Genomic DNA, 25,012 nt, shown 5'->3' with positions numbered 1-25,012 from the left:
GCCGGATCCGACAGACAATTTCCAGCAGAGACCCCAGACTCAGATCTCGTGGTTGAGCAATTTTTCAACAGATAGAATCAAGACCAAACAAATCAAATCAAATGCAGACAACGGCACAAAATTGTTACACCCAGAACACCCGCACACGTGGCAATGGCAACTAAGGCACGGTGGCAAACAACAATACCAGGCAGCAACAAAAGTAAATTAATAGAAAACAATAACAATTCCCTTTATTATTATTACTGCAGTGGGTCGAAGTGGAGTGAAGTTTCCTGGGAGAGATTCGAATTTGTTCGCCTGCCGTTTGCTGTTTGCCGTTAGCTGTTTGTTGCTTGTTTGTTGTTCGTTGTTTGTTGCTCGGTAAATGCCCAAGTTTCTGGGTTCTGAAGTGTCTGTGTTTGTGCATGTGATTTACTCAACGGTATGTAAGTAAAGAACAAATCATGTTCAGCGCTCGGCCTTGCCCCGAAAAGTGAGCCACACTCTTTGACGCTGGGCCCACGGGGCGGATGCGTGACGGGGGAATATCTGAGGTTTGTCCTGGCAAATGGTTGGATGCTCCCTCCGCCTCTCAGGGAATTTTCCCTTTTATAAACTCAACAATGGAGACCGAGAAATCAGGCTGAGTGAAAAACAACATGGAATGGATATGCAAACATATAATACTCTAACTGACTGATTGTTTACTTAAACTTAAATCTTAAATAAAAATGTATTGAGTGAAAAATTAATTAATGGTTTAAACAATCATTCTTTTGGATATTTCTTTTTGAGCAAGGATAGTACTGGACTTAACTGAATATTCAAAATAAAATTTCCCTGCCTACCAAAACTTCTCAGCTATCTTTTACTCTTGGAAACTGGCACGCATTTAAAAAGTTTAATGATGATCAAAGAACGAATATATTTATTTATACCTTGGATACGTATTTTTTCTTCCGGGCTTGGCAAAGTTTTTAGAAAAACTTATCACACTCTCAGCAAGAGTACGAGCTGGAGAAAGAAAATATCACAACAAGCAAAGTGGGATAAAAGTCTCTAAAGAAAAACTTTTGCCAGGTGTTTGTTAGTGAGTATCTGTGTGCGCCTAAAGGTGTGCATGTGTTCTTGTGGCATTACGTGCATTGCATGTCGAATGTTTGTAACAAAGTCTAAAAACATCAAGCACAAACATGGAGCAGCGGCAACTTTATCTAAAGTACAACATTCTCCAACCTCTGCTCAGACATTTCGTGTTGTTTTGCTGCCTGATTGGAGGGCTCCCTTCGTCGGCTCAGTTGTTTTTGGCCAGATTTCAGCTGCTTTAAGCCGAAAACGAAACTCTTGTTGCTGCCACGCATGCCACATTTCAGTTTGTTAGACGGCTCTTATTTATTTATTTTTTTGGTCGGGCTCGTGTCGTGTTTTGGCCACCTTGCAAATGGCTCGCCAATGATTTTTAATGCGATTTCCGAAGCAAAAGAAAGCATCGCAACCTGCACAGCCCATTTGAGCGGCTTTGGCAACCTTTTTTAAGTGGCTGGCCAATGCGAGTGGGACGGGTTGGGTTCGGTTTTGGTTTCGGTTTCAGTTTCCGTTTCCTGTCCCGCTTCCGAAATATGTAATGGTCGTGCGGGTGCGTGCAAGTGACTTTATTTAATGCCATTAACGCAAATTGAAAGTTTTACGCTTTCCCAGCGGCCGTTGCATGCGCAATTGAGTTTTTCGGGTCTCTGCGTCGCAATGCCCCCTTTATGACGTTCCATCGCATGGAAATGGCTCTGCCATTCACAATTTTCAGGCACGACCCCTAGGAAAATCCTTTCGCCCATTGAATGCCTTGTGTAATTCACTTCGCCTCTCATTATCCGCACACACACACACTCGTTAGCCAGAATCCCTTCACGAGCCGTGTGTCATGCGAAAATGGAAAAACTAGCCGGAGTCATTCATGGTTTCTATAGCCACTCTATGGCTTAGACCAAGGACGAGCTCTGGCTTTATTGCCAACACTTTGTCGCGACTGTGGAGAACCCATTACAACTACTTAGAGCATGTAAATAAAGCAGAAATAAGCCAAGGCGAGTGACGAGCAGGTAAGCAGCGCAAGAACAAGCCCGAAGCAAGGTGTTTTCCCCACCCAACCACCCACCACCCAACCACCCACTCACGCCCCCTTGCACCACCCTGCACCACCCTGCAGAGCATTAACATAATCGTTATGGTTATGCGCGACGTGTGCATAATGGCAGCGTGGGAGAAGTTTAAGCAGGGGGGTAGAGATCGAGAAAGAGACAGATACAGGGGCAAAGAAAGAGACAGGGACACGAACAGCGACAGCGACACGAGGATAAACTATGTTAAGTGCGCTGACATTGTGATATATAGTGGGTTTTGCCACTCTTAAGTGGAATAGAGGTACGACTGCACCTTGCGTACGAGCACTCTTTGATTATATCATTATTTAATTTAAGCTAACTACCACAGGTGGAGGTGAAAGAGACTTTTGGGGGTCTTTAAAGATAATCGGAAAGGTAAACCTTCTAGATTTTTAAAAACATAAGAGTTAAGAAGATATTCTGTTAAATAAACTGTATAATTTTAGGTAGAAATCCTATAGAGATAATTATTATCTAATAACAAATATATTAACTATTAAATTGTAGCTTATGTTATTGAACATTACAATATACTTTTTATTTATTATTATTGTTATTATTATATGTATCATATTTCCTTTTTATTTCTTATCGAAAAGTATTTTCTCTTCGGCATGATGAAAAGTAAACATGGATATTGCGTAGCTATTTTTCTTTGTCCTGCCCCTCATTGTTTTCTTTTCTTTTTAGCTAGTTACCTGCGAGGCGGGCTTTAAAGTTGCCAACGTGCGTTTTGGGGGCGCCGTGGCCAGGTGTGCATATCAAGTAGCCGCCACGTCTGCCGTGGGACAAAGCTATGTGGCATACTTTTCGGGCACAGGCCATTAGCAAACCTTGCAAAGTACAAAACACAAGAAGAGCGAAAACAAGCGCAGACACACGTATGAATATAATAAATTTCCCGCACACAAACACAGGAAATTGAGAGCATATGAAGAGTCAACCTAGAAAAGCAACGGAAAAGCTTTAGAATGGGAAGGAACTTATCGGAGGACCTGCTCTAAGTATAATATATTTGAAATTCCACACGCATAACTTATGAAATAAAAATTAAAATTCCAATTGCAAGCCTTAATAATAAAACAATTTTGGGGTCTGCTGCCTCTGGGTGTTGTTCTACTTGTATTTGCCCCAGAAATTCTTTTGATGAAGAGGGTAGAGTTGTGAATTGATTTCATTGTTGTTAAGTTCTGAGGTCATAAAAAATATCTATATAACGCCGATTTATTTTTCTAAAATTTAATAACTACATCATTTAAGTAACAATTTTCACCCAAAAAGGGCGAGCATAAGGACGCATTAAAAAGATGTTGGGATGAAAGAGCAATAAAAATATAATATTAATCAGTGACGGGACAAAATAATATTGATTCAATAATTAAAGGTTTACTCGAGGCCAAGGCACTTTGCATTTTATTTATTGACTGTTTAAGTAAAGGTGCCCACAAATGCCTAAAGATCTAATTGAACTCTTAAACCATCGTTTGCCCACTGTGTGTCAGCTTTCGCTTGATGGTAAAATCCACACGGACCGACTTGGCATACATAAGCACTTCTGAGTGCCCCAGACATTTCTCTCGCTTGCCACACACTCACATCTGCTGGGGGTTATTAAAAATTTCGCCCCAGAGGCATCTATCAGTTATGGGGCTCTACCGCTTCGACAGTGCGCGACTCATTTCAATGAGTTTCGGCTAAGGAAGCGGGCATTGTATTCGAGACAAATGCACTGCAAAAAACGGTGTTAAACATAAATATGTCTTTTAAACAATTTCTTGAAACCTTTTATTCAAAATAAAGGTTTACATTTCATAAATTGTGTTTATTAAAATATACTTCAAAGGGTAACAGCAAAATTTTTATATTTTGCTGGTAGTTATTGTAGCAATTTTGTAAGGACAAGAAGGTCTCTTGCAATACTTTCTTTTTCGCCAAGTGGCCGCCACATCTTGTAATTGGCATTCTGCACACTGACCGAAATGAAAACGCTACGTGCTTTCATTTCACGTAACGACAGTCGGATAAGTCGGCACAACGCTCCATTGACCGCCGATGGAAAAGCGGAAAAACGGGAAGCCGGCCGGGAAATGGAAGGAGATGGGCCCGAAAGGCGAGGCTTATTTGCCGTGGTTTTGGGGCCGCCAGTGCTCGTTTTAATTTTTTACGTTGCGGGCATACAGAGAGAATGCCGAAGTTTCGGCGATTCTTAAAGTCAATCACATTACGCCGGGGCATCGCCCATCAAACAGCCGACAAAGGCACTCGAGACCCCTCGAGAAGATGCCAAATATTTGTCTGGCCTGCATCCCCTGCGAAAATCGATCGGCTGTCAAGCACCTTGTAGCATACGCCCCAGTCCAAACCCATCAACTCTTTCACTTCCGTTTTATGTGCATATTCAATATGCGCAAAAAATTTCATTTAATTTTGGTTTTCCTTCGAATATCTGGCATTGACAGTCGGAAAATTTCGTTGTCAGCCTCACGCGTCTTTCGATTGTTTGTCTGCTTTCTGTTTTATACATATATTATTTCCTGATGGGTTTCCAACTGTTTGTTTTAGCGTTTTTCACCAACTCCACTCCACGATTGCCAATCCTTTTCGTTCTGTGCTTTAAGTGTGTCCTGGAAAATATCTTCTGGGCTGGATTCTTTTCACGATTTATTTCTGGCGTAATCCTTGCTCGTTGCTGTTTGCCCTCGCCCAGAACCTCAACCTTTTAGAGACCCGATTTATAAGCACCCAAAATACTTGTAAATTTCAGCCGGATTCCCGGCATAAATATATACGCTGCCACTCAGTTCTTAGCCATCAAATTTATGGCCACTCGTCACACTAACTCATAAAAACGGGGCATTTTAAAACGCCAAAGAGGCGACGGGGGCGGAACAAGGCTGCAAACACGAGACAACACTTTGCATGTGAAAGGGCTTTACGCGGGATCCGAATCGGGGGTTCCGGGGGATCTGGGTACCGGGGGATCGGGGTTGGAAGGTCCGCCGATGAGATTTATGTACTCTAAAGCTTAGACCGAGCTCCGGCCTGTTTTTTGTGGTAAACAGCGCGTCCTGCCGCCAAATCCTGCCACGCACTCATAGGCTGAAAGAGGACTTGTCGCTATTTATTCTACTAAAAACGCAATAATATATCATCTACAGTTTATCATTGCTATGACGCCAGACTGAAATTATTATCCAGCGAATTTATTGCCTTACAATAAACGCAAAGTGCACGACTGTGTATGTATGTGTGCGTGTGGGACAGACTTTCTCCGTGTGTGTCTGTGTGGCTTGGCATTTCTCCAGCATGAAGAAATTGTGGAAAAAACCATTCAGAATGTGTACTGTTTTGACGAGGCTTCAAAAGGATGGAAAAAGTAACTAAAGAGGACAGCATCAAGTTCGAGCTTGAATGTATAAAATTATATAGTACCCCGTTAAACAAAATATTGTAGAACCAAAGAATGAATTCGGTATTCCTTAAGATCCCAAAGAATAATATTTTTGTAAAACATTAAAAACTTAAAGTTTAAATAAATAAGTAAAAAAATCGAGTTCTTGGAATATCTCCAGAATGTTCTACGGATTCTGACCAATCCAAAAATTCTTACTAGGTCTGTAAAGTATAAAAGAGTTACGTACACTCTCAATGGAAAGCATTTGTAATAAAATAGCTTGTTTGCTGTTCCCCTACCCTGATTTTTGAACTGGGTGCCCATGCCCCATGGATCCATATACATAATTCTGGCCAAGTTTATATATTCATGGTTATCTCGAGAGCTGTCACACAGAAACTCCATCGCGCATATTTTTTACTATTAGCCGAAAGCAAGAGGAAAATTTGTCAGTCGGGCCAAAGCCAAAATCAAATGGCTCGTCCTGTCAACTTTTTGCTCGTACATATTTTTGTATTTATTTCATTTTTGCGCAGTGAGACAAATAGCACAAGTTTGCTAAATTGTGGCCCCATTCCTCAGCTTGTATCCGTAGTCTCCCCCATATTTTCACCCTTTCTGCCTACATTTTTACGACAAACAGGCCCCCACATCGTGTTCATTCGTCAGATACTCGCTGCAAACTACATAGTTCTGTTTTGGCAACTGTTTGCCCAAATTGCCACACATTTTGTGCATAAATGACAAATGCCTTTGATGGCATAAAATATGACTTTGCAAATTGTTTTGTAGCAAATAAAATGGGCGTTCCCATCGCTTTGAAAGGGTTTGTTTGTCGAGCGTGTTTCAGGGGATATTCCATGAATCAAAGGCGTGGAATTGGGGGATTAAGTGCGAATAGTTTTGACTAAGGGATCACCGAATGATTTTCGGGGAAAATGGTCTGTAATAACCAGAGCTCTGGATATTATAAATATTTGAAAGGCTCTCGATTTATTTTCCAAATTTTACATTTTCTATTGAGTTCGTGAAAATCGAATAAAACATTTTCTCCGAATGGAAACTGTTGATGACACTCAAATGAAAATATTCTCTGGCGCTTTTGGGGAAAATTAATTGCCGTTTTCGCCGAAAAGTTCCAACAACTTTTACAAATGTTGCCTTCTTTACAAAACTTTCATTTACATGGTGGAGCCAAATTGAGGCGCCATATTGGCTTCTCGGCTTAAAGTTTTTCACAAGGGCAATGACTTTGTGAATGTATTTAACAAAAACTGTGAGAACAGAAACACTCATTTGTAAATTCGCCAATTAAAAATGCAATTTAAGCAATATTTAATGGATTTCTATAATTATGTTGCTTCATTTCTGGAAATCTTTTATTGTGTTCTTCTGTTCTGAATAATTGATTCCCGTTGTTCCCACATCAATGTCACTCCTCAGTTGACAATACCGATTTATTGATTTGCAATCCTCATATGCGGCTCCAATTAGCTGACAATTGACTTGTCAAAACATCAATTATAACTGACATTCGTCGAATGTTTCAGGGTTTCTTGGCAGCTACTTCCCCCCCACCCGCTCGGCTTTTCCGGGAAAAACCCATTTGCATTTACAAGTCGGGCAATAAGTCGAAATGTGAGTTCCTTGTTCGCGGTTCTCCCTCTGCATATCGAATGCGCGCATTAACATGGCAAATAAATGGGCGCGTTAAATATTTAATTGGCATAATGCTAATCACTCGATGGCTGCAAAATTCATTGGCACACACATCCACCGATCACATCTGTCAGCACTCAGCAAAACCTCAAAAGCCCAAAGAGCCCGCCATCAAAGTCAGGGGGGTTTTTGGGGTGCGGAAAGTAAAAACTAAAAACCCTCACCACAATCTGGCACGTGTTTGCAGGCCCCTTAACCCACTGCGGCCCCCTAAAACCCTCAAAAACGCCCTGGAACCCCCAGAAAACCCATGCCACCACACTTCCTGCTGCCAGCTGATGCTGCCTGTGCTGGTGGCAAGCAAACATTACACAATTTTGATTGTATTTCCGTTTCGTATGCGCAGAAAGGCGGCAAACAGGCAGGGGCAGCAGCAAAAAGCGGTGACAGCAACAGGAAGTTTCGCTTATTTCCGTTTGTTTACCTCTGCTCTGTGCCTTGATTAAATGTCAGGTAACCCCGGGTCGGGATTGTGGGTGGTTTTTCGGCTCCCTGGCTTTTGCGGTGCTCCAAACACACCTGCCAGCCCCATCCCCCAGTATTTTGAGACCATTTTCACCTGACCTGCCAGCATTTTTCGTGCATACGTCAGCATAATCTTATTAACAAGGCAAGTATTCTAATGATGCCCAGGCACTAAGTGTCTTGCGTGGCAACAAGACAGCATACCACATTATTTGTTGAGTTCCAAGGGTGCGGGAAAGCATCTGGCGGATTAGTCGGATTAGAGTTCCCTAAGTGGGCATCGCGACAAGTCTTATGATAATTCGGGCGAAACTTAAACTGCCATAAATATTCAGTTGATTTTCGTTCGTCGCTTACATAATGTACTAATACCTTAATCCATATAATAACAGTTGTGGTTTCGCAGAATTATTGCGATTACGTTTTGGTATTTAATTTGCGGCCATGTGACTTTGGTGATTGAATAACTTTATAGTTCTTATATAGCTAATTTCAGAGTACTTTTAAGGATCTTGTTATCTAACTACAAGCCATACTAGCATTGCAAAGTAAGGAAAAGAGATGCCCTCTGTACAAAAAATCGGTGTTCATCAATGTTTATTTCCTAACAACACTTGGTCACACTAATACAGTGTTGTATAAGACATTAAAATTCATTGGGCACATTGTTCAACATGGTTTTAGAACCCAAGGGAGCTCTGGATGGAATACTTTAATAAAGGAGTAAAACTTATATTTTCGTTTGTGGTTGCCTCCTGCCCAATGGTCATACTGCTTTTTACCGACTGTATCGCTTACATACTTTATGGCTGGTCTCGGCCGCTCGACACCTGACAGTTTGAAGCCAACAATTGCTTAAAGTGTCGCGCAGACCTTAAATTAAGGGGACACATTCCGTTCCGACTGGCCGCGGACTGCAGCTAATTAATTGGCCGCAATTTGCGCGGACCTGCGCGGAAAAACTTGCCTGGGAAAATGGAAATGGAAATTCGCTCTGCCGCTTTGTAGGTCAACAACAATGATGTTGCGGCTCTGGTTGTTGCCGGTCGTCTGCCCATTGTTGTTGCCGGCACATGCTTTGGCATAATTTATGTAGCCGGCCCCAAAAATGTTTGTGCACTTTTCCCTTATTTATTTATTTTCTTATGTTTTCGCGTGTGTTTGCTGTTGCTGCTGGTTTTATTTGGCAGCATTAAAAGCTGCCGCGAAAATGTTTTATTTACCGAAAAATGTATTTGCATGTCTGCCCGGGACATTTGCATAATTGTTAAACAAATGCCAGCACGGCTGCGTGTGTATGGAGAGTTGTCTGTGCTTTTTTGGGCAACACCCAAATTGGAAAATACCCGAAAATGCTAAAACAACTTTATTTTGGCAGTGAACCGAAATAAATGTTAGTAGAGCTTAGATTGGATAGAAATAATAATAGGTTCCCAGTGCATTCTCTAAAAATGTTATAATATACAAAGCTTTGCATTCTCCTACTAATATTATAGAGTCCTTAAAGACGCCATTGAATATTTCTTTTGGGAAACATTACAAATCTATATTATCTTTTCCATTTCCCCATCCTTCCGGCGTTGCAGCATTAAATTCCTGATAGAATCTATTAAATATTTAACTTATCGGCACTCTAAATCAATAGCCAAATATATTAGCTCCTCTACATGCGCTCTCAGACAATACATAGACGGCACACGCACACTTGTGCACATAAAAACCCATTCAAGCGTTTCATAATGATATGAGAAAAACGAAAAAGACATGCGAAAAATAGCAAACCCAACACATTGCCTCAACTCATTTTCGCATAAAGGGACGCCAATGTGTCGGCCCTGGCAAAAGGCCAAAAATGAACTAACACACACACAGAGATGCTTGGCTAACACACACAGGGACACTCGCTTAGCTCCTCTATATATAAAGCCATTGCTACATGGCAAACAATAAATGTACGCTGCCAGGACAAGAGACCAACTAAATTATCAGTAATATTGGAGCACCAGGATAACGCTCCGCCTGTGTGTGTGTGTTTGTGTGTGTGGGAGGGGGCGTAGCCGGGGGAGGTCCTTCGGTAGGCGTGGCAAATAAACACATCAGGCAAAATGCTTTTTACTTAAATTAACAGAGGACCGAGCAGCTTTTTCGACTGCCAACTAACGTTTAGTCGTTAAGTTTTAGGGTGAGTCGAGGTGCACTTGAAAAAATATGTGTATTCCAGGAAAAGCTCTTAAGAGGAGTTTTAAAGAGAACATGAATTTTTAAGCAACAGTCAGAATACTTGAGAGGAGTATAATATGGATGAAATTAGTTTAGCAAATCTATGGAAGTATCTACGCTATGAAAAATCTTTGTTAATTTCTGTTAATAACTAGAATATTATTTAAGATTCCTTTTATAAGTTGGAATGCTTATAAATTTGTGGATTGTCATTATTAGAAAGAACACTCATAGCTTGCAAAGACACACGTAAAAACTCAGGAGAAAATCAATAAAACTACAACGAAATTGATATTCGAAAGCTCTTAACCAATTTCCACCCATGCGAGATAGCGAAACGCACTTATAAATCTGATAGCCCGAAAACAAAAACCCCTTTTCGGCACTTGAAAACTGAGACTTGAGCCCACTTTTGATTTGCCAACGAGGCACATCAATAATTGAGTTTGCTCAGTTTTTCTGATGGCATACAAGTACGATTCGCCAGTTCGCTCGTGGAATTACGTAATGGCATCATAATACCCAACTCGCTAGGGTGCAGGAACAAGCTGCTCATCAGAGCCCGCCTCCTCGAGGGCAATCCCCTCATTTCCAGAGCTTTGCCAGCTCCATCCTGATATGGCATACTTAAGCAATCGAGGCAAATGTTTTATCGTCACTTTGCCACTCACACTCGCACAACATAAATACGCACACACATATAAATGCGGTGTGTATGTGCGGAATACAAAATGGCGCCAGCTTCCTTATGCCTTTGGGCCCTCTGCATCGCTCGGTTCGCCTCAATCTCAATCGTCAGAAAAGTCTATCAGCCCAAAAGGCCGAAGGCCAAAGGGAGGGTTATTGCCACCGAATCCGGGCTGAAGGGCGAAAAAGACAAGCAGAAGTGAACTTAAATGTCGAATTTCGCAAGAAAATGTTTAATAACATCCCCCTCCCTTCACACCCAAAACGACAAGTTGTTCCATTGTAAATTTAATAAAGCCGGGGCTAAGTAGTTAGGGCGAAAATCAAGAAGCCAGCAATTATTTGGTTACGCAATTACCACAGCCAGGCAACCGGCAGGTTCAATAGGCTTAAATAATTTGCCCAAATCCCCTTGGCGCAAAAACAAACAAATAAATTCAATGCAAAAGGGGCGCAAAACTTTCCGGTCTCGAAAAACACAAACACAAATAGTGAAAGTTTACAGGAATGATACGGGGCAAGGGGAAAGTGGGCGTGGCACGAGAGCTGGGGAAAGTCAAAGCGACAAAAGCCATCTCCTGAATTGCCCCACAATTTGTTATTATTGTTTTACACAAACAGCAAATGCGCGAAAATAAAGCTGGCTCAAAGCAAAAAGAAGGAACTAAACATTGCCGAATTTTGAACCACAACAACTAATTTTTTAGTAGTTCCTTTAGTGAAAGTATCAGAAAGCAACAAAGTGGAATTGCTCAACTACCGGAAAAGTTTCAAAAGTGAAGTTTCCTAGCCTTAGTGTACTTTCATTTAGAAAAGTGCAGCAAACAATTGAATTTTTATTATTATGCGATTTGCTTTACATTCAAAATTAAAAGGGAAAGCCAAACAATTCCACTAAACTAAAAACTTTGAAATTAAACTAAGCAAAAATGGTATAAAATCATTAGAGACAAATGAATAATATTTAGAAAAATTCTACTCAACATTGCGAAAAAGTGGCACTCCAAATATTTATTTAACAACTATCTCGTTTTTCAATAAACGATTTTAATTTATTTATTGCCGGTCATTCATCAGCGCGATGATTTACACAGCCCAGAGGAACATTTGTTTTGCCTGCAGGACTGCAACTCAATCATGTGCGCTTTAAAGAATTTATATTTATGACCAGATGCAATCAACGGAACCAATGTGTCCGCGAATTGTCCATCAAAACGAGAGCCCCAGCAAGTAATAATAAAAACAAATGCATTTCGCATTAAATCAATTCGCGTTGACTTGCTGGCCACAAAAAGTTGCACAAGCGCCCATCAATCAAACATAAGACTCGAACAAAACCAGGACAAAATGGCAAAGGGATAAGCCCCGGCCGCAGATACACATGAATACCATATAAACTGCACATGGACTCATACATTTAATTAAAATGCGGCCCAGACACAATATTCGTCAAAGTGATTGGCCCGAAAGCGGCTTAGTGAACTTAAGTAAATTAAATGTTATGGTTGTTGTGGCAGGCGGGGCGATTGTGGGCTGGAAAAGCTGGGGAAACCTCAATGAAAATTGTCTTCAAAACTGTTTTCGGCGACGACAAAGCGAATCGCAATAAATACTCCGCCAAGTGGTGGGTGTGTCTGGGCTCAGAGGGTTGGTACAGGGCTCCGGGAAATTTGCATATTTTAAATTACTAGTGGGGCCTCTTGGCAGCGATTGCTTCTGGGGTTGACAATGGCGCAGCCACGACAACTCCAATTTATTTGTAATTTGTTCGAAATTTATATCAGGCGCAAACCCATTTCCTGCCCCCAGAGGGTCTCTATTTCACACACTCCCTGCCACAGATAATTGCACTCATAAAATGCCAAATACTCAGCCCCGCACACTTCGATATTTATGCGTCGAAGTGATACCCACTGATAGAGAGGGTGTCGTAGAATATAGGATTTCTTCCTTTTATAATTTAATAAGTTACTTGATCTTAACAGATTTTGAAAATTTTGAGAGCAACGATTTTAAGAAATATTATTAATGATTAAGTATATGTTACTGAAAGTATTAGAGCGGATTATTTCTTATTAATCTTCGCTGAACAAAACAGGGAGAAAGCAAGATTCGTTAACCTGGCATTTGGGTAAACAGCGATTTTCTATTTATTTTCCTAATGGTATTCGACCGATTTATCTGATAGTTGGCATCATCAGGTCGATACCATCATTCCCAGGAAGTCCAATCCCACATGTAGACATATCTTAATGCTCACAGACTTGGGGTTGCTGGGAAGCTTGCAAACAAACAAATTATGTGCTCATTTGAATACACATTCTAATGCGAATCACGTTGACAAAAATTCATTGAAGCGTGCAGGATACGCACACGAGCACACGCACTCAGCCTCACTGGACGGAGATACCTTGACTTTCGAACTCTGGTCTATCCAATCAGGCCTGCTGGGGTCCTGGCAGGTCCTGGCGCAGATAGAGATACGGGGAGTGGCAAATTGTCCCACCTCGGACGCTGACAAGGACATATTTATAAAGCGCTCATTTCGAGCAGAGCACATACGTATACATAAGGATGGAGAGGCATCCCAATATCCAGTTAATCTATCAGGACATGGTGCAATGTGTAGAAAATTAAATGTGCTTTCTAGAGTCTCAGACACTAAGAAAAAAGTTGGGTACTCCAATTATACATTTCTCATCAACTCATTTTTGAAAATTGCCTCTATAAATATCAGTGTTGGGAAAGGTAATACTTTGTTGTACCTAGTTGAGGTACAAGGTATTTACGAAAATAAACATGTAGATAAAATACGACTTATAAATTACCAATTGCTTTGGAAAAGGGCCAATAAATATAACTGTGCAATGTTTCATAAAAAGTAAAACACAAGTAACAAATGATCTTAAAAGGTACAGATTTCGATAGAACACCATTAATATTAATGGTCATTAATATTGACATTTCAATTATAAATTCAATAAATAGTTGTTCAGTTTAAATTTACTTTTCGCGATATTAACATTATTAAATATATATTTTTCATTGAAGCGTAAATGAATATCAAGTTAGGTAAGGTATAAAGTTTCACAACACGTTTAAATAGAAACTAAATTAAACCAAATATGTTGAACATATATTACTTTTAAGTTTTAATATCAACAGATAAATCTGGCAAGATATGAAGTGCCAGCAAAGGAACTTCCATAAATTAGAGTTCCAACAACAGAACCTTGTATAAGTATTCCATTTTAATAATGTAAGCATTTAAGCTAACACAGTTTACTGTGGTTTTCTGCCAGTGCTTTTGTATGCCAATGTCCTTGTTGTGTCTGTGTGTGCCATGTAAATGCAAACTAAATATGTACAAACGCCACAGCCAGGCATTAAGTCGATTGCTTCAAGGACTTTCTCGCGCTTTGCGGAGAAAGCGAGGGGGGGGAATGGGAGAAAGGGGAGCAGACGGGTAGGGAAAGGGGGAGATTCCTGGCGGCTTTGTCATTCACACCCAGTTGGATGTCTGCTTCCATCGCTCTATTTCGCATTGTCACTGCTAACAGCTCCTCCCCACTTCGCTTTGGAGCCCCCTCAAGTGTAAATGAGTGGCTCCGCCTTTTGCACCACCGTACCCCCAAAAACCACCCACCTTGCATGGGCTGCGGAGGCTTTTTAATAAGCAATTTATTTTTAGCTTAACAACGCTCATGTAATGAAAAACGCGGAGCCTCTGTTCCACCGGCTTACAATTCACTTGCAACGATTTCCCCGCCCAGCACACGCCCACTTTACCACCCTCCTCGCTGAGCGTGTTTGCCAACGATAATTAATTTTTTGGCCTACCCCAAGCAAGAAGCTAAGACCATGAGTTCGTACCGCATTAAAAAGAAATTAAAATGTTGCCATTCTCCTCCGCATTTTCCACCTCGCCAACCTCAAGTACATCTAATGAGATAACTTGGAGACAACTGGCGAGAATTGAGTGTATAAGGAATAATAATGAACAGCGAGAATACTGGTGGAGTATTTAAGTATAATGCCTATTTAAAGCCGAACGTATTTTAAATTTTATATTTAAGGCTTTAATAGAGAGTCAAGACATTTAAGCCCTTTTTTTATGTAAATGTGATCGGTTAAAAAATACAATAATTGTTATTTTTTTTTTTATATGTCATTATATTTGTAAAGTATTTTTAAAGTTTTATTTTAAGTTGCACTTTGGCCACACTAGAATTGCATTCCACTTCAAAACTCGATAAGTGAATGTAAGAAGTTATCAGAGCATTATACAATAATTGTAATTTATTTTAGATATTTAAGAGCATTTAAACCCTTTTTTTAAGTAAATTTGATCGGTTAAAAAATACAGTAATTATTATATTATTTTTTATATGACATTGTATTGTAAAGTTTTTTTAAAGTTTTATTTTAAGTTGCACTTTGGCCACACTAGAATTGCATTCCACTTCAAAACTCGATAAGTGAATGTAAGAAATTATCAGAGCATTATAATTGTAATTTATTTTATATAACAAAATTTTTTTTATTTAAATAAAGAATCTCGAATTCACGAAGCTTACTCATAATTTTAATCCTGATTTTTGATGTAATAAGGCAAAATTCAACTAAAAATACTAATAAATAGCCCTATATACCATGTGACCTACTAGATCATTAAGATATTGCTAGTTCATCAAGGATTAAAATAAATCTTAAGTGAGAGGATCATAAGTTTAATGATCGAGGATATAAACGCTCCTGTCAAGGGCGTTGATAAAAGCTACTCTTCGTTTTCATACGGCCACAAATCGCTGGCATCAACATGGCAAAATGGCAACATTTCAAGTCTCCTCATAAATCAATTTCGTTTTTATTGCGAATGCCGTTTGTCTGCGCTACTTTTACATGGCTATTGCCAGCGATTTTTGTGGCCGTTTTTATGTCGTTCAGTTAATAAAGCCGAAAGAACGAAGGCGAAAAAAAGTTGCAAGTTCAACAAACAGGCAAAAACTCTCGGTTTTACTTTGGCCCGCAGGCGTATAAATATTGTTTTAAAACCCCAATGAAATATTGCGAGCGTTTTTGACGAATCGCCATATGTACATATAGCATTTATAAATAAATAAATATAATCATAAATAAATAAAGGCCAAGCACATGACAGCTCCATGGCAAAAAAGCACAAAGGAAAATAAATATTACTCCAAATTGAAAACTTACTTCAAAGCCATCGCGTCGCTTTTGATTTACATATTTAATTTGATTTGCATAAAAACAGGCAGTAATAAAAAAAACATACTTAACGTAATTTAATGTACCTTTATTGCAGTTCTTTTTTTCAGAATAATACATTTCACTATTACATTAATATGTTTAAAATATTAGGCACACTTGTACTTGGTAAAGTGTGCTCCCAAAATAATATTTTAAAGCTGTATGAAAATTTTCCAACCTACCTTTTTATCGTTTTAATCATCCGCGGCTTAGTGTTCCAAAAAAACCTGAAAAAAAGGAAAAGACGGCTTTGAGAAAACAACGAAAAAGGGTTTTTTATTAGAAATGTATAAAACTTTTCGTTCCATTTTGTTTTGTTCCTCTTTTTTTAATATAAAATGGCTTTGGGGGAAATTTTGGAAAGTGAAGCGGGTAAGAGGAATATGTAAATATGTGTTGGATGCTGGATGCCTTGGGAGCCTTCCCAGCAGCATGCTCGGAATTTAAATTTGTAGCTAAGCCTCGAAAAATGCGCGCCGCTTCATTTTGCGAAAGCGTCCTGAACCTTTTGTGGGTGTGTGCGATGTATCTTTGGTGACAAAGGACAATGCCATAAGGCTGCGGGGGCCACAATAAAATTAAATATTCTATTTAATGGCGTCGTAGTATGCCAGACGCGTCGCCCAACTTTTCTTGATGCATTCCTGCAGGAACAGGGGCGGGGCTGGGACCTTTGACCTCCTTGGCCCTTCACAGCTACAACTTGAACTTCCTGCAACGCCTTCAACGTCCAATCCTTTGTTTACTGTAAGTAACGAACCCGGACTGCAATCCAATAAAAATGCCGTAAACTTTCATTTTAATTCCGTTTCCTCTCAACTCAAATTGCATCCAGTTTATTCGAATTCTGATTGTCCGTTTATTAGCCTCGGGCCCCTTTCGAATAACCAAAAATAAGGCCACGTCTCTGTCCGCGCCAGGGGCATGCAAATAAAACAGATTTTATTGGCGGTCCTTGGGTCCTTTTTTTATAACAATTCTTGTCCAACATTTCCCTTTTTTCTGGCCTAACGACTTAGTGGGGGTATGGGGACTATCCATCTTGGGTAGGGTTGTTGTTTTGCAATTTGGTGTTCCATATAAATTAGGCAGATAATATAAATTAGATGTTATCGAGTCGGCTTGTGTGATCAGATACCCGCACCATATTCAAAGTAAAGCTCTCCCAAAATCGATGACACAAATAATGCCTTAATTAAGCTGCCAAGAAATTTCGCCGAGCCAGCGACGAAAACATAATGAAAAGCAAGCATAATATTTTCATCTCCTGGAGGTCGAGGCCTCAATTCGGGCACTCCACACCTTCCCCTCAGACCACCCTCCGCAGACCACGAGGGGTAACCACAGCAAACAGAGTCTAAACTTTTTATTTTCCGTTTTTTCCAACGGAAGACGTAATGAGTGGGTGAGTGCCCGGGTGTTAAAGGTCGGGGGCGTACTCAGGCTCAGCTTTTGTTTGAGCAATATTTTCATGTATATTTTTCTGCACGTTGTTGATGGTTGTGCTTAGTACCCCCTGAAACGCTTTTTGGGTATTCTAATTTGAGGGTTTTTAAAAGGGAAATATTTGATATAGTATTATTTTAAAATTATGTGTCATCAACCCCTTTTTTCAGTTTGGCTAAACCATAATACATTTTTGAGTATAATTATCATATTTAATAAATACATATTATAAATCTTTTAAATTTGAGATGATTGTTTACTTTGAGAACTCTGAAGGTAATTAAAAGTCCAAAGTTAAGTGTGATAAAAAAATCTTTGTTAACAATTAAAAGCATTTCCTCATTGGGTATAAATTAGTCGAAGACTTAGATCCTTCTTCCCTCGACCCGAGGTCCAAGTTTTAAAGGCGTCACAACCTTACAACGCATTACAACTTACTTGCTCAGGATGGGGGAGGATTCCAGAAATGGGTTTTGACTTGGGTGCGGGGGTTGCCTTGATTCTCTTCGAGTGTGCCAGGGTTGCCAGGCCCACTCACCCCCACTGACAGAGCATAATTGCGCCGCGTCTGAGGCAAAATGAAAATATTTGAAGCTGCGAACTTTTCAAGTGTAAAAAATTTAATTTCGAAATGTAGGTTTAACGAACGGAAATTGCTTTCGCTCTCCGCGGAAAATGGAGTAAGCCCTTGCCGTTGTTATTGTTGCCTGATTTTTCTCAACTTTTCGCCTTCCTGTTGTTGCCGCTTTTCGGCTGGGGAAAAACAAAGTGAATGCAAAGCCAGAATTAAAGTCGGCCGAAAGCATCGCATCCCAGGCGAAAGCGTATCTCATTTGTGTTTTCGTTTGCAATTTGTTTGGCTAACTTTCTGATTGAGCTCGTGGCCCATTGCGGCGCATAACAGGCGCAGAATGGAATTATTTAATGTTTTACATTTGGCCCAAATAGCACCCCAGCCCCCCAACTCGGCCCCATTTCCCCGATGGCAGACTGGCCGGGTAATTGCAATTGATTTGTCGAGCACTTTGCACGCCAATTTGTTTCTGGTCACGGTCAGTTTGGCGGGGAATGTGGTCAAGGCTGTGGGGTGCCAGCGAATGGCTCTCAGCAGGCAAAACTCGAGCAGTCTTTGATCTCGAGATGTGGAAACCAAATTAGCACCTTGCCAATTGCTCTGACCTACAAGATGATGTAATCATTCAGTATAGAAGGAATGATGTTTTTGGATAATTTAGGGAAATATTTTATTCCATTTTCATGCCTTTGTAAATTAATATATGGGGTATGGGCTTATCACGAATATTTTTTCAGCTACTTAGCCCATTTTTCCTGGACTCATGACACTTAAATCACACTTCATATAACCAAAGAAATTTGCAAAACGTTAACAGAAAATTGTATATTTATGAACTTTGTGGCTGGTGTCATATAAAATGGCTTGACTTAGTAAAGATTTAGTAAAGGGCTCGTCAGAAGGCTTTGTAAAAACGAGACTCAACTAAGTATACATTAAACACATATTCTTGTGTACTTAAAACAAGCAATATGAACTAAAGTTACAATTATTTTCTTAATTTATTTCTAAGTTGGGCGAAAGTCCCGGCGGTACTGCAATACAGGTCAACCTCTCTAAGTCAAAGAAACAGTTCCCTTCAATGGAGGATATATCAGATGCTAAGCTGATAAGAACAGATACTACACCTTGATCTAACCATAAGGCCATATGACGATGCTACGAACCAGTTCGAAATTATTAAAGATTCAATAAATTAATTTAGTCTTGCCTATTAAGCTACCTAAGTCCTAGATTCAATAACAGAAACAACCATATCCCAAGTGTTAAGTTAGGATCCTTATAGTTCCAAATAAGTTTGTCATATGTAGACTGGTACAGCAAATGGTTTGATGTTGTACGTCACTCTGGTTTCTCTTCAACTGTTGAATAAGTCGCTTGCCGTTTACTAATGAGATGACTTCTATATGTCTGGTCATAAAGATGCATTAAATGAATGCTTATAATTAAGGAATTAAAATTGCATACAACAAATCCAGTATGTATGAACCATAGTTGGGTTTCATAATGTACCTTTTCATAAATGTAAAAAAATATTTTAGTAACAATTTTAAGCCGCGATTGTGCATTGATTTATAAAATTAAATTGAAAAAAAAGTTTAACACCATTTATTTTAGTTCGAGTAAGTTTACAATGTTTGCAAGGTTGCGACTCTACTTAACGCACATTTTACCATTTAAGCCCTTCCATCTGAACTCTCAGTAAACCGCGCGAGGTCGAAGTGCATTTCTGTAAAGTGCTAAAAGGTTAAAAGCCAGCTGACCTGGCCTCTCCTAGCCGTCCCTTGTGAAAAGGACTACCAAAAATAGTGGCTAAATGTGTGTAACAAAAAACAACACTCACGGACAAACCTCAAGCACACTCTAGCCAACTTTTTGAAACCCCCGAACCCGATCCCAAACTTTCGGCAAATATGTTGCCAAAGGTTTTTTTTCGGCCAGTGTTCAAATGCAGAATGTTGGCCGAGAGTTCGATAAACTCCCTGGCCACTATATATAACATTAATAACATTATCGGCACCCAGCGCCCGAAACAAATGCAAAACAAACTAATCAAACTTTCTCCAGGATAACCGAAACGACACAAAATGTGCAAAACAAATAGCTTTATTTTCTAATTCAGCTAGAAAGCATTTTCCAGACTTTGTTCCCGAGCAGAATGGACGAGCGAGTGGGGGAAAAATCGAAAATCAATTTCTGTTAATGTGCCTGGGCCAAGAGTTTGATGCCAAGAGACCTTGCCACCGCCCATTCAACCCAGTCACCGAGCCACCCGACCAACCAAACCATGAACACCCAGCATGCGTTGGCCAGAGCATATTTTTGCATAAAGTTTATGCAAACATTTTTACTCGAAACCCGCATAAATTACGGCGCCCGGCTCGGTGCCCTAATAAACCCTATCTGGCGGATGTCTGGGGCTCAGTAAGTGGCCCGGCTGCTCCTGCCCATGGTTCCACTGGTTCTGGTTCTGCCGCTTATTTTGCATGTCATTTGCGTCTGAGCACTCTGCGGCCCAGATTCTGGAGGATATGGAGGGCTCTGCGGGAATGGATTGGACCCAACTTGCACTGCTTGCCTCCCTTTGGTGGGCGGCAGATAAATCTTCAGTATTTATAGGTCCAAAATTACCACAAAAATATACATTTTCATTTGCTTGCGAAGTGTAAAAAGTCCCAGTTACCCAAGCCTTTACATTTCTCCAGTTATATTCAGTCTGTGTAGGGAGTAGTACACAATTTCTAACTCAAGGTAAATATTTATTTAAATTTTTTCTTTTGAAAATAATTGTTACAAAGAAAATAGAAGGAAAGACAGAAGTAAACAAGATTTTTCAAGAATCTCTTTTCATTTAAGTCGCTTTTGAAATCATTTGGCAGCCGACACCTTCTACTTTCTTAGTTACTAATCCTGTAAAAGATAATAATCTCTGCTTTAAATTTAAGAAACGTAGATACCAACACACAGTCACGAAATGGCCCCAGTTTTGAGGTCAAAAAGACCAACTCGAACCCAACCCAAGCGCAAAATTAAACAGGAACATGTGCTTTCGAATATAATAAGAGAAGGGATGAAGAAGTTAGGCGAAGCATCGCCGGATGATGTTAAGGTCCTTGAATTGCCTAGAGAGTTGAGATGTTCTGTTACGTCGATTTCTAGTATCCAGGAGCGTAATCCTCCCGCACCACAGCAAGCTAATAAGCCAAAGCCAAACCATTCAACGGACCAAACGCAGAGCGTTTTGATGAAAGTTTCACCTGGTACTGATTTGAATGGCTTCAAGCCGTTAACTACAGTGTCGGTGAATGATAACCCCTTCGTAAACTTTCTCCAGGATATATCCGTGGCTCAAGGCAGTAAGCCCGTAAATAATATACAGGAAGCATTGGATAAATGGCGTATAATGACATCCGAGCAAAGGAAAGACTTTTATCCTGAGAACTATGTCCTGAAATTATTTAACCAAGTGCAAAATCGAGGTGATATTTTTAATGCTGTTGGGCTTCACCCGGATAATGATTTACAAGAGACTGTGGTTTATGAAGGGCGTGAACTTTCAGAAGCTCAATTCAGTGGGGCTAAGGAGCAGAAACCAAAGGTCAAGGTTGAAACTAATATGAAGAAGACGACCCAAGTGCGTAAGCCTGTTAAGCGGTTGAAGACAAAAGCACGCGGAGTGGTGACCCCGAAAAAACCGGCCAAGCTACAAGGTGCTTTATCGGTACCGGTTCGTCGCACAAGTAGTGTCCCGGCCTATAAACATTTTTTTCGCAAAATCATGCAAAGCAATCCTGGCTTATTATCCGTGGAGGTAGCCTCCTTATGGCGTAAAATGGACCCATCCGATAAGGATTTCTATCGAATATCCAGCACCAATTGCATAAAAAAAGCTCAAGAGGCCAAAACGCAAGTTCAGAAGATAGTGCGATCCAAGACCAAGAAAGTTTCGAAATTGCCCAGTCCAAGGCGACAAGTAAGAAACCGGAAAATTTCACGATTTACCCAGGTTCCTGAGAATGCCTTTGATGACTCGGAAAGCGACTCTGATGTTAGAGGTGGCCAACTCCAAGTTTGGACAGGAAACATTTCAGAGTCATGGCAAAGTAGGCTCTCCTGGCCGAGATTTGAATATTTGTCAAACGCAATAGACAAGGTAAAGCATTTATTTAACTAAATATTTGCTCAAGTTTTAATTATAAATGTTCAAATGTTTTTAATAAATAAATAATAAAACACCATAAAAACCTAAACACTATTTTATAAAGGCTGAACTGTGATACGTTTTTGAATTGAATACGCTAAAGGATGTTTCTGATTAAATGTGCTACAGAATTTGAAAAACATTGTTTATTAAATTATACTGTTGTTTAAACCTTGACCTTTTTCGGTGGCAGCTGGAGGTGACTAACTGTAATAAACATTAATGTAGGCACTAAACTTAGTTAATTATAGCCCAAAAATCATAATTTACAATTTAAACTATAATAATATTCACCAAAATCAAGGACCGTGTAAACTATTTATTTGACATTTTTATTTTAGAGGCCTACTGAGATTTTTATAAATTTTTTTTAACCATTTAGGATGATTTATATATACTTTTCAGTAATGCGTATATATATAAGTTCTGTGCCTTTCAAGTTTAAATATTTTACTTAATTATACTTTGAGAAATTTTTGACGTTAAAAGTCAGAAAACGCATACAAAATAATCACTAATAACTCCTTTTTATGTTCCCTGTCAAAATACATTTTAAAAGCCACCCCGAAAGTGTTGAATTGTTGAATATCTATGCGAAGTGCAATTGTTTCTGCTACTTGTAGCTCTGCCACCCAAAACCCTCCACAATTATTGCCGTTCTGAGGGCGGAATGGCCACTGAGGTGAGTCAATAGGGCCTTTGTCTACTTTCGACTTTCCTGCATCGGTTCCTGCTCCTGTGCTAACAAATTTCTCGCTATTGTTTACTCGGTTCAGAGTGCGTCGTTCCAGCCGCCTGAACTCCCATAGCTGCTTCCGTTTCCGGCTTTGTTTTCGTTTCGTTCCGTTCCGTTCTGGCCGCCCGTTTCGAAAACCTCGGGGCAGCCCTCCACATTTGGTGTTTATTTTATTGTACATTTGCTGCCGGCAACTCCGCTGAGCCGTGAACTGTGCGGCGTGTCATCATCTGCCTCGGCTTCAGTTGCAGAACATCAGCATCATCAGACCCAGAATCACCACCATTATCATCATCATCATCGTCATGTCCATATGAGAGGTAAATTTCCTCAGTGGCCCATAGACACGCGGGGATGGGCATGGTGTTGATGTCTGTGCCTGTTGTTCTGGCTGCTGTTATTGTTGTCTTTTGGCTGCTTTTTAACGTGCGCCTTTCGTGTTATTTACTTAACAATTTACTGAATAATTTAAGCACCTTTTCCACCCAGCAGGCGGTGAAGGCTGTCAGGATGGGCATGTTCGTCCTGGCAAACAGGTGCGGACTGCAATTAATGGATTGAAAAAATCAAATCCATTGAAATATTTAAAACCTCCAGAATCTCCGAAAAAATGTTGGAAAATTGACACAATGCTAACATGTTGTTTAAAAATTTAAAAATATAATTTTGGATGTTTCCTGACGCCAAAAAACATGACAAGGTTGTGATAAATCTATACAACTCGTATTATTTTTATGTCATTTTTTTACCATTGGTTTTTTAGGAAAATACTTGCTTAGCTTTTTAATATATCTTAAAATAAATTAAAAGTGAAACAAAAATATTCTCTTATTGAAATGCTTGCCAAACATATTCAAAGCCAAACATATTAAATTTTGGCTTTTCAGACATATTTTTATATAAGAGCAATATTTGGTATTTTATGATTTTTAAATGACCTCTAGTCTAACCCACCTCGATTTCGTCCTTGTTCCCTGTATTTTTTCTGCTGCCGCCTTGCTTCCTGTTTGCTCCTTGCTGGCCAGCACCACGCCCCCTCCTCGCCATCCTCCGAAGGGCGTTGAATTATGAACCTGACTTTCCTTTTGGGGGCTTGAGGCTGTACGGAAAGTTAAACTTTCACCTGTGCCTGTGTGTGTGAGTGGTGTGGCTGATAGTTGTCCACAGACTCACACACACTCGCTGACAATCAGCCGCACACCATCGCCGCCCACACACACAGTGTACAGGGAAAAACTTCCATGGGCTTGTGTTTACTTAGTCGAGTCTTTGACTGACATTTAATGCGGTTACCAACACACGTGTGTGCGTGCTCGCCCCACTGTGTTGATAATGTGCATAATAAGCCTTAATTAATGTTAAATAATGAATTTTCTCATTTGCACGCCGTCAGCGTGGAAAAGGCATTGCCTTCGGCATTTCCTTGTTTCCATTTTAATTCGAGACAAACACACGACTTTCAGTGTGCTTCCAAATATTTGCAGTTTAACCCCCGGTTGCCCACCGAAAAGAGTCGACTTCGAACTGTTGGGGAGGTTAAAAATTCGTTGTGAGTGGAGGTCCTTTGTTGTGGTTCTTCCACCTTTGCCCTTTACAAAATTTACAGAAGCCACAACACAAACATTTTAAAAATCAGCAAGTTTTACTTTTGGGCACTTTGTGTGCTGGCCAATTAAATGACCTTATCAAAGGGGCTTTATCAGGTTGGCAGGCCGTTTGACAGCCGCAATTTACACGAGCCTAATTGAATGCCGAACAAATTAATAACAAGTTCTCTGGGGAAGGAAAAAAGACAAATGGTGAAATGTTTTTTCACAATGGATCTGCAGATCTGTAAGCAAAAACTACCCATTTTATTGTTTTGAGCTCCTGTACAAAGTTGTGGGAACTCTTTTGTTCGGATAAAACTTCTTGCCAAACTTCATTCCCAATCCCCAGAAGAAGCCAGTCCTCAGAATGCCAAACTTTGCGTGGGCAACTCTTTTAAATCGAACACTTTTGTTTATTTACAAGCATTTAACCTAATTATACGAGCAACTTTCCGCATAACAAATATCGGAAGGGCTCCTTGGACCCCAAATTCAGGGCGGGATAACAGGAGAGGATGGGAAAAGACGGCAGTTCGAGCATATAAAAAGTTCAAACTGTCAGAACTTTG

General features: G+C 40.0%; 2 protein-coding genes and 1 non-coding gene across 3 annotated transcripts in view; 1 reads left to right on the top strand and 2 right to left on the bottom strand.

The window, feature by feature from the left end:
- The window catches only part of kek2 (kekkon 2), a 53,494-nt gene extending 37,365 nt beyond the window's left edge, over positions 1-16,129 (bottom strand). Inside the window, exon 1 of the mRNA XM_070999053.1 lies at positions 16,080-16,129. The gene's annotated coding sequence lies outside the window, so the exon portion shown is untranslated. The remainder of the gene's footprint in view (positions 1-16,079) is intronic.
- Positions 16,130-18,924: 2,795 nt separating this feature from the next.
- Positions 18,925-19,074, bottom strand: LOC118876838 (U2 spliceosomal RNA). Its single transcript, XR_005013777.3, has one exon. It is a non-coding gene; the product is annotated as a U2 spliceosomal RNA (small nuclear RNA).
- A 1,477-nt stretch (positions 19,075-20,551) lies between these two features.
- Positions 20,552-22,167, top strand: Mst33A. Its single transcript, XM_070999033.1, has 2 exons — positions 20,552-20,668; positions 20,863-22,167. The coding sequence occupies exon 2, from the start codon at positions 20,892-20,894 to the stop codon at positions 22,089-22,091; it is 1,200 nt and encodes a 399-aa protein (XP_070855134.1). The 5' UTR covers positions 20,552-20,668; positions 20,863-20,891; the 3' UTR covers positions 22,092-22,167.
- The last annotated feature ends 2,845 nt before the right edge of the window (positions 22,168-25,012 follow it).

The sequence above is a fragment of the Drosophila suzukii genome, chromosome 2L (genome assembly GCF_043229965.1).
Source record: "Drosophila suzukii chromosome 2L, CBGP_Dsuzu_IsoJpt1.0, whole genome shotgun sequence".
In the NCBI taxonomy this organism is placed as follows: domain Eukaryota; kingdom Metazoa; phylum Arthropoda; class Insecta; order Diptera; family Drosophilidae; genus Drosophila; species Drosophila suzukii.
This window is presented reverse-complemented; position numbering and strand designations above follow the sequence as displayed.

What these genes read in the sequence shown, in the direction of transcription:
- Mst33A (XM_070999033.1), top strand. Translation starts at nt 20,892, where the DNA reads ATGGCCCCAGTTTTGAGGTCAAAAAGACCAACTCGAACCCAACCCAAG.